Raw genomic sequence first — 13,055 nt, 5'->3', positions numbered from 1 at the left:
TTAAGATCTCATTCAAGATGTACTGAACAATAACAGGCAATAAAGTGCAATTCTCCTAATCATTGACTCTTATTGTTACCTGGATTACTTGTTAAAATTAATATTTGATTAATCGTATCTTCTGCACTCCTCAATTCCTAAACGTAACACATTTTTCTCATCAATGTAGGTAATCAAATGTACTAAATACTATTCAGGAACGTTAAGATGACAATATAAACAAAACTATGCAAAGGCCTGTATCGCTATTGATGCAATGATTTTCCTTGTGGGCCTGTATCGCTGTTGATGCAATGATTTACCTTGTGGGTATTTTCATTTCTCAAGAAATGCACCACAAGACAGCTGCGTCGAACCGACGATATTCCTCAATTAGGCAGAATACTCTATTCCATAAGTCACAAGTGGTTACAAGGAACGAGTTACAAAACATAACAGTACTGTGAGTTGGGACAGCCAGTAGATGGGATCTATGCCGTGTTCCACCACTACCAAAATCACTCAAATAGCGATACTCCACTTAAATAGCAAGATATTTTGGGGTTTTAGTTTTCAAAATTTTGTGCAGGAAGTAAACTTTCACGCAGCTTCATGAATTCAAGTCTATTAAAATATGCTGTCACGTCTTAGGTTAAAGATGAAGCGAACACAGTAATTATGTGCATGCTGCATCCTCTGTAAAAGTTGAACCGTCATGTAAAGAGTCACAATGTCACAGTAGTTGATGATTGGGAAGATCAGTATTGATCAGCTTAACCGTTGTTGAAAAGGGAATGAAGTCAGAGATCCTCTTAAATGTAATGATCCCCCAATGACCCTTTTACAAGTTTGAGTCACGTGGCTGGTCCATACATGAGTTCTCGTCACTTATTGTTTCCATCACTCATTTGCTGGAATTTTAACTCTGAGATCAAACACCATTCCTCTTTGAAAATAAGGTGGCCTACCAAAACAACGCCATTTTTCGTAAATTGTGCGCATGAAATGTATGCTGCCTCAGCGGTATCCACCATCCATGATAAAAACGAAACAAATTGATGAGGTTCAATATAATTAGATAAAACTAATAAAGTTTTTCTGAAATGTCTATGAGATGACTTGCTGAAATTTTTTGTCTGGTTCGCTGCGCTATTCAGCGTGTGTGGACAGGTAAATTCTCCCTGGTATAGTACCAGTTCCCCAGAGTTCACTATAGGCCTTGTGTAGGTTTTCGATGGGTTGCGGTATCGCAGAGTTCCTTCCCCTGTTCATTCAGTGCATCAATGACATTTTCAATGATCAGAGCAGCAAGTTTCCTTAGGCTCTTTCTGTACAGGTCCTGTGTTTTTGAGTATAGCCGCCGTTTTGGTACATTCCGCAATTTCTTTGACTCATTCAAGTTTATCTTCTTGAATTGTTGCCTAGACTTTCTAATCGACATTCTCTTTCCAACAACCAATTCATGAAAGGCTTGCATCAGCGCCTCAAATTCTCCATACTCAAACTCCTCGCCACTCACAATCACGTCAAGAAATTTGTCCGCCTTAACTAGCAGCTCATTCATTTCTGGTCTTAATTTATTTGTATTATTTCCTCTCTCTGCCAGAATCATCATCCTTTTCCAGTCGTCCATACTAGTATCACCCTCACCATCACAAGGTCCTTCCTCTGAGCTCTCATTGCCACATTCCATACCACTATCATGGTTCATGACCACTCCCCCATCATCCACCTTGCAATTCATCCCGTCAGGTGCACTTTCCTCATCATCACATCTCTCATCATTCTCATTCTCACTCTCATATGATTGGATAAGGTTGTTGAACGGATAAAGAGGATTGTTACTTTATTTCTTAGCGTGCTGCCTTAGCTGCTGGGCTGTCTTGGTTTTCAGAGCATTAGCGACAGCTATTGAGTAGCTCTTGGGGTTTCTCTTAAGGTACTGCGCTTCATCCTCTGTCCAGGAATTCGGTTTACCCGGAGGTCTTTTCTTGGCTGCCTCATCTAGTATCATTTCATTTCTTCGCGCAGGATGACAATGCTTGATATGCTGAGACAAGCCTGTATTCGAATTGAAACGCATTTCACAGTTCCTCTCCTCGCAGATGAAGTCACCAGTGTAAATCTTCGGCCCATTACATAGTGGTACATGGCACGATATTGCATAATAAGTGGCCCATTTATCATTGCCACATTGCTCGCATAGGTATCTTATTTTATATTTGTTATGCTCTCTCAGAGAATGGTTTACAAGACCTTCACTCTTACCAGCCGCTTCAAAGAACAGGTCACAAATTGTGCATTTTTGTGGTGAAAAGACATTCTTATGGTAATGCGGTTGACGTCATTTTCCTTATGTTCGACATTAGGTTTAACCGGTGTTGCAGCTTTCTTCGTCAATTCATTATTCATTATTTCATCTTTGATTTCTTTCCGAAACTGTTGCATATCTGCTTGGGTGAAATTAAACTCCTCTGGTCTGGCTAGGAACTCCATAAACTTGCACATGAAAACACCACAATCATATCCGTTCATTTGTCGTGGCCCTCATTTCATACCACCTTCTCTCACCATAGCCTCCTCTTTTGGCTTCCCATGTTAAATAGTCATGTATTCTGCCAAGTATTATTTTCTCATCACTTCCATTCAGGCTGTCATAGTACGTAAGCTTTTGTGTTTGATTGTCCAGTGCAACTAGACTCCAATGGCTACGATAAAATATTGGCATAAGCACCAATTCTAGTTCAAATATTTCGCCAGGTTCCAGTGACTTCTCAAAATAATGACTTCCATGACTCATGAGTAAGGGGTAGAAAAATGTGTCATACACAAACAAACGCCTGCCTGCTATTCATGTCTCCTCTCTTTACAATGAGCTTTCCATAATAGTTTATCACCACATCATTTAACCAGTTTTCACCATCTAAAGTGTTAAGATCACATTTCATGACCCTATATCCAAAGCCTTCAACTATCAAGTTTTCGCACCTGTCTTCAAAGCTTTTGATAGATTCCGAGTCGTCAATTGATACAATGGAATCCTCAAGGATATTGTCTGTGATGTTATTGACTCCCCGATGTAACTCGGTTTCATCATCTCCATCATCCTCCAGTTCACTCCTCTCTTGTTCATTATTCGCTGTTTCGCTCTGCACAGCTTCACCCTTCATGTCTATCTCATCATTATCCGAGCTGTCATCCTTTCCATTCTTGTCATTGCCATTCTCCTGTCTTGAACTGTCTTCTAGCTAATTTTTTCTGAATTTTTATAGACAGAACATATCATATAAATATGTCAAACTTTGATTTTTTGGAACAAAAAAGTATAAACTGAAATGCTTACCAAAGATTCGTCTGTACGTAATATCAGTAGAAAAATCCAACATTCAAGTTAGGGAACATGTTTATAATAGAGACCTGCGGATAGCCCGGTGACATTGAAGAAAAAAACTATATACAAGAAGCTGAAATGCAGGAGAAAAAAAAGAAACCAAAAATAACTGCTGGAACTGATGTTAGTGCCAATATACCGACCGAAGCAGGCCTTCTGACCTTGGTGATTAATAATTATTATTATTCTGCAGTTTTCAATATGATTATAGAATTATAGTGCATTCAATGCCTGAGACCTCTGGTAAGGATGTAAATTACCAGCCATTAAATGCACTCTTGATCATAAAATGCAAATCTACAAGAAACAATGCTTCAATATAGGAGGATGCATCATAAGGTGCGTACAGATATACGCGCCGCGAACATGAGTAATTCACTTTTAATCAGGTGATTATATCTGTATTTTTACAGAAACGGTAAGATATAGATATAAAAAGCTTGGCATCAGCTGATTAAAAGTGAATTGCTCATGTTCGCGGCGCGTAAATCTGTACGCACCTTTAGAAATACATGGTCTTTGTATCGTTAGGAGCGTTAGTGAAAAGAAATTACTGTGCTCATTTTTTAATAATGATTATTTTCAAATAAAAATTATGTGATATTTATTTTAGAAATAACTTCAGAAGAGTTTGAACATTACATTCGATTTTTATTTATTTTTAATTTGATGCTTTTATCAAACAAACTAGAATGTATAATGGTTTTGCATATTTATGCGAAATGAATTGTTTATTATCTTTTATTTTTCTATTTAAAAAGCAATAATTTACAAAGCTGTAAAAAATTCTTTTCGAATTCCACTCCTGATTTAGAAGAATTTCACATTGCTGTAAAAGTGTTACCAAATTTGAGAAATTTGCTGTATTACCTCAATAGACAGGCCTCATCACATGAAATTTACTGTACTTTAGACCTCTTATTATTTATCACTGGTATTGAAATGTTTTTATGAGGCAAAGGTTGATAAAATTGAGAGTCAACCTTAATGCTAAAATAACAGCTATAACCTGGATTACAGAAAACCTAATTGAGAAGAAACTATGTTGTTTTTGTGACTCACCTGAGCATCTAATTAATGAACATTTAATTAATGTTTGGTGTTCAGTGACTAACAGTATTCAGTGACCAAGGTCTTGATTGTTGAATGGCGTAAGGTTTCAATATTGTTAATATTGTTATTATTTATCAAAATAAAATCCTGTTTCATAACTTATTGTGTAATACATGTGGATCTACGTGTAAGATTATTATCAAATTATCTTAATTATACTCTACACAAAATTTAAACTGTTCAACAATCCGTCTCTGAAGGTGTACTGTACATTTATGTAATAGTGGAATACTGTATTGGAAACTTTAGATAGAATTTCAATAACAAAATTTTTCAAATGCACGTTGAAAATATCACATCATAGTAGTTTATGATAAATATTATTTATTCTTTACTGATTCATACAATTAGTAAATCATGAAAATGATAGGGAGAGAAAAAATAAGGTAACCTTGTGCTATTCCTCTCCCAAATGTAGATAAGGTTACACATAATCCGAAATATTACTAGGCTTACTTATCTATTTCAATATCTCACTTAACTCTCTCTTGGTAAAATTTCATCAAGCTTGAAAGAGGATAAAGTACTTGAAAATCTTAAAAATAATAATTTTACTTTTCGGAAATGTTAGTTTCTACGATCGAGATAATTACTGTTTGATGATTGTTAATAACATATAAATAATATCATTCCATTCATTGTTGTACACTTCACTATATTATTCAATAATTGCATAGCAGTTGAATAAGCTCCCCACATCCTCACATTTTATTACTAGATGATTCGAATACTCATGTTGCAATCATGCAACATCTTTTCTTAGAACTAAATATCTTCGAACTGTTTGCTTTTCTTCTATAATGAATATTATCATTATTTTCTATTATTCTTATTATGGATGAACCAAATTTCATTCATTATTATTATTATTATTATTATTATTATTATGAATATTAAAATATCAGATGGAGTTCATTTTTTTCTTTGAAAGATGATCACTTTCAAATTTTGTCTCAAATTTCCTTCGCAACGCTCAATCCACTTATCAGGAAAGCCTACAATGCTGATTTCTTGAATCTTCATTGCAATTTCATAAGTTATCAGAAATTCCCTCTTCATGACATTTTTATTCAATTAAATCTATCAGAACACAGTAGTGACGTTTTAATGGTCGGTCTACTACCGTAATGTGCCAATATTGCTCCATTCTGCTCAAGTGTGAATTTGTTTGTTAATATTATAAAGAGCACTCGAGTCTCGAGTGAATAAGTTTCTGATTGCATTTGTGAAATCAATGTCAAAAACCACTTTAGTATTAGATTAGATTGAACAAAAATTATTATTTCAAAAAAGAAATATTTGCGATCTGCATAGTTTTGATCGAGAAGGAAGAAACAACTCTGCCCTCTGCTTCAATAATAATAATGCGCTGCTTACTAATCATCCTAGTAGCAATGTGCTTGTGGCTGACGGCGGAGGTAAGTGATTGATTCTACAGCTTCATCATATTCAACAATTAGTCATTTTAATTCACATTCAATAAGCTACTGTGGTTATATGAATAAAAATAGAAATCTGAGTATCCTTTTTAAAATTATTTAGTCACGACATGTTTCGGTTATATAATGCCAATATCAAGTCAAATTATTATTTCTATTTATATTCAAAAGAAGCCCTAAAGAAAAAAATACAATTTGATGGCTACTGTGGTTCTATTATTGTAATATTGACAAGTGTCATATATAGGCCTAATGGTAAATTTGACTAGCCCATCACGTTTAATCTAGAATCTCATGGAATAAAAGAGCTCTGAATTCTCAAAGTTCATCAAATTGCTTGGAGTATTACAAGGCTCTCATTTCAAGACTTACGTGTATTGCAAGACTTAAATATTAGACAAGATCCAAAGTGTATCAAGATCCAAGATCCAATCTTCAAGATGTATGAGACCATAGAAATAAGATTTGTGATCTATATCAGAGCTAGGTTCTTTCTATTTGGAACTTGAATGTATTTTGTCTGTTCCAATACGGTAGTCATTGTACCAGGGTGGGCACTCATCTCCTCATCACTCAATTCATTTTTCTTTTACCTGTCCATTACTCCAAACTCTTGACTTCTACTGAGTGAGAGAACCTTGTAGACAATCAATCAACAGTAAATTAATCTTTCCAGAATTGACTCTATTGAAATTGGAAATGGAACAGCATTCTGCGCCATCATTTATTAATAAGAAATCTGAGACTTATTTGTAGATCTCTATGAATAATATAACTGAGATATGGCAGCTTTAGTGATAGGAGACCGCTGGGGGTTAGTAACTAACCCTAATAACAATGCAACAGTCTCCGTCTGCTTTGCATGTAATTTCTCGAAACAATAATTTATCGTTTGTCTGGAACGATACCACTTTTGAAAAAAAAATTGTTCAAATCATTACGGTAATCGAAATGATGTTGCATAACATTAGTTTGAATGTGAAACTATTAATAACATATATTTTTTCGGAAATTATTCCATAACTATTAGCAGAGACAAGAAATATAGATTATCCTTTATCTATGCTATTAGTCTCATAGATCTTAACAGGTAGATGTTGAGGAGCTCTAATGGTTTGTTGTTAAACTTGCTTGTCCATTAAATAGTTTTTTTCTTGATAACAATTTTTCTTCTTAAAGGTATCAGGTTTGAGAGACATACAGAGGTTTGATTCTTATCCAAATCATAAGTCCTTCGCAAACATGCATGGCCAAACATCCAAAGAACGTCTTCCAATCCAAACCATGGATGATTTGTTGAACAGGATGGACGAGAGCTACTTTGAGATCAACGAGGCAATGAAAATTATGTTGGAAACTCATGGTAAAACGCTTGATGAAGTGCCAGTTGACTGCACTTCGTCAAGAGCATCTGAATTGATAGCGGTGAAAGAGCATTTCGACTACTGCCACAACTTGACTGTTCAGATGAAAGAACTGAAGAACCTTACAGAACAATCATTCAACTTATTGTTTGATGTGGGATATGCGGCCAGCATTATAGTGTCCAGTGGCATTGAATGCCATAATCATGCATCCCCTTTGTCTCAATTGAATTGTTATATGACTCTGTATAGATACACTAGGAATTTTTTAATTGAAAACGTGCCTAAAATAATGAAGAAGGCAGAAGAGATTAAAGTTATGGCCAATATTATTACTGTTGATAGCTTAAATTGTTTTTTCCACCATGATATCGATCATGAGGCTGCTAAGGAAATTGCTCTCTTCACTTTAAAATGTTAAACAATAACATATTATAATATGATTACCAATCTATTTAAAGTTCCTATTTGCTTTTTTCAATTATCACATTTGAAAATTTCTGTTATATTTTTAAACAAATATGATTTGATTATCAGTGATCTCAAAGAAAGTACCCAAGGTACTACTTTTTCTTTGTCTTGTAGTATTGTAATCTATTACATAGACCTAAGTTTTGTTTATTTCAATAATTATTGATACAATGAGACATTATTGCAGCCTATTTGATATTACTATGCATATTATAACGCTCATCTCCATAGGAATTTGATTCTTTATAATATGATAACAAATCTATTTGGAGTTTTTATTTGTTTTTTCTTTTTTTAACTATCACATTTGAATTTTTCTTTTTAATAATTTTTAGAACTGAGTTTATGATTTTTCAGTCATGTTATCTATATAGTAACTTATACTAATTTATATTTATCAAAATACATAATAACCTACATATTTATAGCTTCTATAATAGCTACATATTTATCATACATCATACAATGCTATCAGAATACTGTACATACATATTTGTAAGAAGTTTCAGTTTTACAAGTTATCGTTGTTGAAGAACTGCTCTGAGGACTTATTCCAAAATCCATGTCAATCATAGCATTGTATGATGTATGATAAATATGTAGCCTATTATTATGTAGCCTATTTATTATGTATGTATTTTGATAAATATAAATTATGTCTCCTATTAAGATCAATATCAGTTATGAACTATGATTGGTCAACACAAACAATAAGAAAGAAAAGCGAACACCAATTTTTGATTAACTTAAACTTTTAATAGTTTGCCATTGAAGGTTGTATATATAACAAGGTAAAAATGTTTGACTCATTTGTGCAAAACTACACAGATCATGGTGACGGAAAACATTGGAGTTTGGAATACAAAATGAAAAAACAGACAGCCCAAATCCATTCTATAAACAAAGAATACAGTCACTAACACACTAAAATCGATATAGTCAATTTTCTTACAAATCGAATTTACACAGATTACTATTTTAATTTATTTTTATGATCAAATTACTTCAACATGACGGAAGCTTTGATATTTTTGCTGCTTATCAAGCTATATTTTCTGGTAGCTAATGTTTCAAATTCCATAAACTTTTGAACAAAGAAAATAAATATATAGAAAATTGGTTACTCTGCTATGTTTTTACTCAAAAATACTAATCCTCACTATCAAAGTGATATCAATCTGTAGGAAATCTCCATGGCTGTCTAATATCTGGTGGTAAGAGTTGAAAAATCGTGCCCTTTTGAGAATTGAGCATGTAACATTTTTCAAAGCTTTTTAAACCACGAACAATCTTTATCAATTTAATATAAAAATGCAAAATCTTTGAACTCAATTCACAATATTATAGAAAAAAAACAAAATTACGCTTCTTATTACTCGTCTCTGTGATATTGATTTTATTGATAAATAATTTTCTATAATATTGTGAATTGAGTTCAAAGATTTTGCATTTTTATATTAAATTGATAAAATATATTGATAGTAATAATTATTATTATTATTTTGAATTAAAGATCAATCTTAAGCATGGTAATTAATATTTGATGATTTTCTTGAAGATAGATCATCGTAAACATTACGATTACTTATTAAAATTTGTCTTTGCTGTTTTCCATTGATTTATATCTTCAAAGAAATTGATAAATAGGCCTATAAATAATTTTCTGAATTTTGAGTCTGCATTGGAAACTTAGTTCCAAATTATATTGGGAAGCTGCCAGGGTTTTCTGTTGAGTACCTTGGCTGAATATACCAGAGCATGGAGATCCTACAAGATCCGATAAAAAATTCAATATTTTTAAAGCATTGGTATCTGATGCCATCAGAAATATTCAAAAAGTAATTCAATGTGTTGTGATTGTAAACTGATTGTTAAATTTATTCATTAGAACATCATAATATCTGTTTTAAAAAATGGTTCCTTTAAAATTGCTTTGGCCCAAGTTTTTTCAAAGAATGAATTTATTGGATTGTGCCAAATTTTTAATCTGTTATTTTAATACGTGAATTGAATTATCTATAATGTAATTCCAAAAGCAGATCTGATTGGCATGATCAGTTTAAAAACATTGTGAGATCATTTCTCCATTCTTTTACAAAATTGGATGATGTAAAATAATGTGATGTACTCCTACAAAATATCCAAGTTTGAAATATTACATTAATTATTATCATAATATCAGCATTTACAATTCAATCAATAATTTCTGACAACAGAAACTCAAATAAATCATTTACTCAATTGGGACATTTTAATTTGTACATTGGACTCTACAATACACATATACACACTATTTACAACAAAAACTGATGGATGAGTCTTCAATAAAAATAATTATATCTGTAAGATGATGAATCAGGTAACATCAAACTGACAGCATATCGCGCCATCAACTGAATAATTAGTAGCAATATCCATTGTAATAAATATATAACATCAAGTATATAAATTTACATACACACATCTCCACACATAAGTTAAAATACTACAAATAAAATGCAATGCTATTAATCAGTCCATTTTAATATCGCATTAATAAAATCAAATTTTCCATTAGTTGCAGAAACGTTGTAAAATTGACTATATGATAACAATTTTGATATGAACACCAACTTATATAATTCCTCCTTGAACTAAATATTAAACAATTTTGTGATAGTTTGTATGAATCGATATCATCTTAGTAATAAAATATCTTTTTGATATAGGTACTCGTATATATATATATATATAATATATTTATTAAAGTAGACGTTAACCTGAGAATAAACACTGTTAATATATTTCCAATCAGTAAGCTTCATGTATTTATCTTGATGATTGAAATCACTTATGTCAGTTGATAAGAAATCATCCCTTTCTACAGAAACTAATGATAAAATATTCGTTTTCAACATTTTTGCGATAACTCGAATTATAATAATTGTATTACCTACTAATAACAAATAAATAGAACTAATATATGTATGGAACAACGTAAATTGGCGCATGTCTCAGTTTCAATACTGAGACATGCTGAAAATTATCACAGGTAAACTAATGAATGTATTATGGGACGACCTTTGCCTCAGTTACGCTTGCTATATCTATACAGTGGATCTATACAGTACATGGAACTCCACCCAATAGTTCAAGTCGCAGCATCACTGTCAATGCGCAAACACAACCAAAAGCACTAATCATTAATGTTTGTTCATATCCTTTCCAAGATTCTTAACATCTATCAACAGAGAAAATACAAAGTATCATACACACACTGTCCATTACATGAAATCAGTGGATTTAGGGATCCACCTGACAAGTATCGATAGTAGTGATGAAGGTCCATAAATGCCTGTTCCCTGGTTCACCTCCGCTTCCCCTTTTTCTGCTGTAGAAGTTTTCAATTTGCATTATATTCGATAGCGATTTCTATCTAGACTAGTTTCAAAATAGGAACATTGCAGCCACAATATCTCTCAAATACAATTCACTGCTCAAACCGATCTATTTTCAATTCAAACTGCACCGAATATGATTACATAGGTCTGTGACGATGAGTAAACTCACAAGCTTCTTGTTTAGTTCCAAGTTTTTGTTGCTAACAAATCACAAATGTTGGGGCAAGATATGTATGAGTGATGAGTGTGATTGGAGGTGAGTTTGATTGAAGGTCTCAGTGATGTATAGTTGGCTAGTTGAACATGAGAGGGCGCCATCATGCAGCTAGGCCTTCGCCACGCTGGGGCGGCGGCACATGCGAGGGGGCGGGAGCCGGGGGCGGCGAAGGGCACATCTCCATTTGGGGCTCGGCTGGGGGCGGCTTGCGATCATAGTGCAGATCCCAGAGAGGCGGCGTGTTGCGTTGCTGCTGCTGTTTGTCGGACGATGGCTTCATGTCGACAGCGCCAAGGCCGCCTCCACCGCCGCCTCCGCCTCCACCTCCGCCCCCGTAGCCTCCGAAGCTCAGCAGGCCGTTGCCCACGTTCGAGTTCACGTTCTGAATCACCGAAATCTCGTTCAACTGCAAACAAAATCAACATATTATTCTCATTTCGTAGTACATTAATTCAAAAGTTTCATGTGATTTTTCTGCATCTGGAACCCATAATCTTGAGAACTATCTATTTCTTGTTATATTCTAAATTTTGCCGATTACTCAAAATTAAGTCTTGTTTCCTATTTCACTTATTTGGCAGTTATATGAAACTGGGAAGATTTACAATAAATCAAATATAATTCATTATTACCTCAAGAGCTACAACATAATATACTTTATTTTTATTATTTATTGACAGTAATCAGTAAATAATGACAAAATTACTATAATATGCTAATCATTATATTTATTATAATATTTAAGCTGTTTCTGTACATTCTCACAAAGTAGGCAGTAACTTTTGAGTTATTTCATTGGTCAAAAAGTCAAATAATCAGGACAGAGGAAATATTAGGGTCTACTTTGGTGTCTTATTCTGATCACATTGTTAATGGGTTTTGCATGTATTATGAATGAATTAATGAATAACTCTGTTGAAGTTGAGATACTCTGTTTCAAAGTGAACACGGGATGCATTTCACTCGCGAGGTAGAGCTTCATCAGCCTTACTTAATAAAAAGTAAGTTTATCTGAATATTTACTTTGAAACAAAGTTTCTCAACTTCAATAGAGCTATTATTTGTTTCATCATAGAGTGTAACAGCCAAAGTCCATAAGTTCTACATGAAATTTGCAACAAAAAAAATGTCCAGTAAATTTATATTATATCAACCTTTGTTTTTGAAAAACATCGATTTTTTTTAAAACCTCAATAACTAGAAAAATATCAATCAAAATTGCATTCTAAGGATATGATTGAAGGAGGAAGAAATTCCCAATAAGATTCATCTAATTTGTTTCCTTGTTTAACATTTTGAAGTCTTTATGGGCGCTCAAAGTTGAAAAAGTACGTAAATTCATCGAATTTAAAGCCAAATTTCAAACAGTTTAAACGCTCAAAAAAGTTCAAAAACGTCAAACAAAGGAACAAATCAAATGTATCCTATTGCGAAATTCTTCCTCTTTCTACTATTTCCTTGGAATCAGTTTTGACTGATAGTTTAGTTATCGTTTTTTTATCAAAAATATCAAAAGATCTTGAAAACTAAGATCGATATTGAAAAAAATTACTGGTCATTGTTTGTTGCACATTTAATGTAAAATCTATTGTACCTATTCGGCTGTTACTCCTTCCGTGGGACACTCTGTATATACGTGGAAGGTAAAATATAAACATGACCTTTGTGAAAACGTATATATTCAAGATAGTTTTCTAGTTA

The 13,055-nt window shown here is 33.2% G+C and overlaps 2 protein-coding genes across 5 annotated transcripts in view; one reads left to right on the top strand and one right to left on the bottom strand.

Moving 5' to 3' along the window:
• Positions 1 to 5,746: 5,746 nt before the first annotated feature.
• LOC111057483 lies at positions 5,747 to 8,033 on the top strand. The gene is made up of 2 exons (XM_022344912.2): positions 5,747 to 5,901; positions 7,102 to 8,033. The coding sequence occupies exons 1-2, from the start codon at positions 5,848 to 5,850 to the stop codon at positions 7,705 to 7,707; spliced, it is 660 nt and encodes a 219-aa protein (XP_022200604.2). The 5' UTR covers positions 5,747 to 5,847; the 3' UTR covers positions 7,708 to 8,033.
• A 458-nt stretch (positions 8,034 to 8,491) lies between these two features.
• Positions 8,492 to 13,055, bottom strand: part of LOC111057484 (homeotic protein spalt-major) — a 139,812-nt gene continuing 135,248 nt past the window's right edge. For 3 of the 4 annotated variants that reach the window (XM_039423016.1, XM_039423015.1, XM_039423014.1), the window contains one exon: positions 8,492 to 11,760. Coding sequence is in view for 3 of the 4 variants with exons in the window: in XM_039423015.1 (XP_039278949.1) it covers positions 11,455 to 11,760 (306 nt within the window). In the remaining variant the exon portion in view is untranslated. The remainder of the gene's footprint in view (positions 11,761 to 13,055) is intronic. The other variant, XM_039423017.1, reaches the window with a different exon arrangement.

Source organism: Nilaparvata lugens, chromosome 3 (assembly GCF_014356525.2).
Source record: "Nilaparvata lugens isolate BPH chromosome 3, ASM1435652v1, whole genome shotgun sequence".
NCBI classification, from domain to species: domain Eukaryota; kingdom Metazoa; phylum Arthropoda; class Insecta; order Hemiptera; family Delphacidae; genus Nilaparvata; species Nilaparvata lugens.
This window is presented reverse-complemented; position numbering and strand designations above follow the sequence as displayed.

Excerpts from the sequence above, each read along its gene's own strand:
- LOC111057483 (XM_022344912.2), top strand. The coding sequence starts at position 5,848 with ATGCGCTGCTTACTAATCATCCTAGTAGCAATGTGCTTGTGGCTGACG. Across the intron at positions 5,902-7,101 it reads GCTTGTGGCTGACGGCGGAG|GTATCAGGTTTGAGAGACAT; the intron begins GTAAGTGATTGA and ends TTCTTCTTAAAG.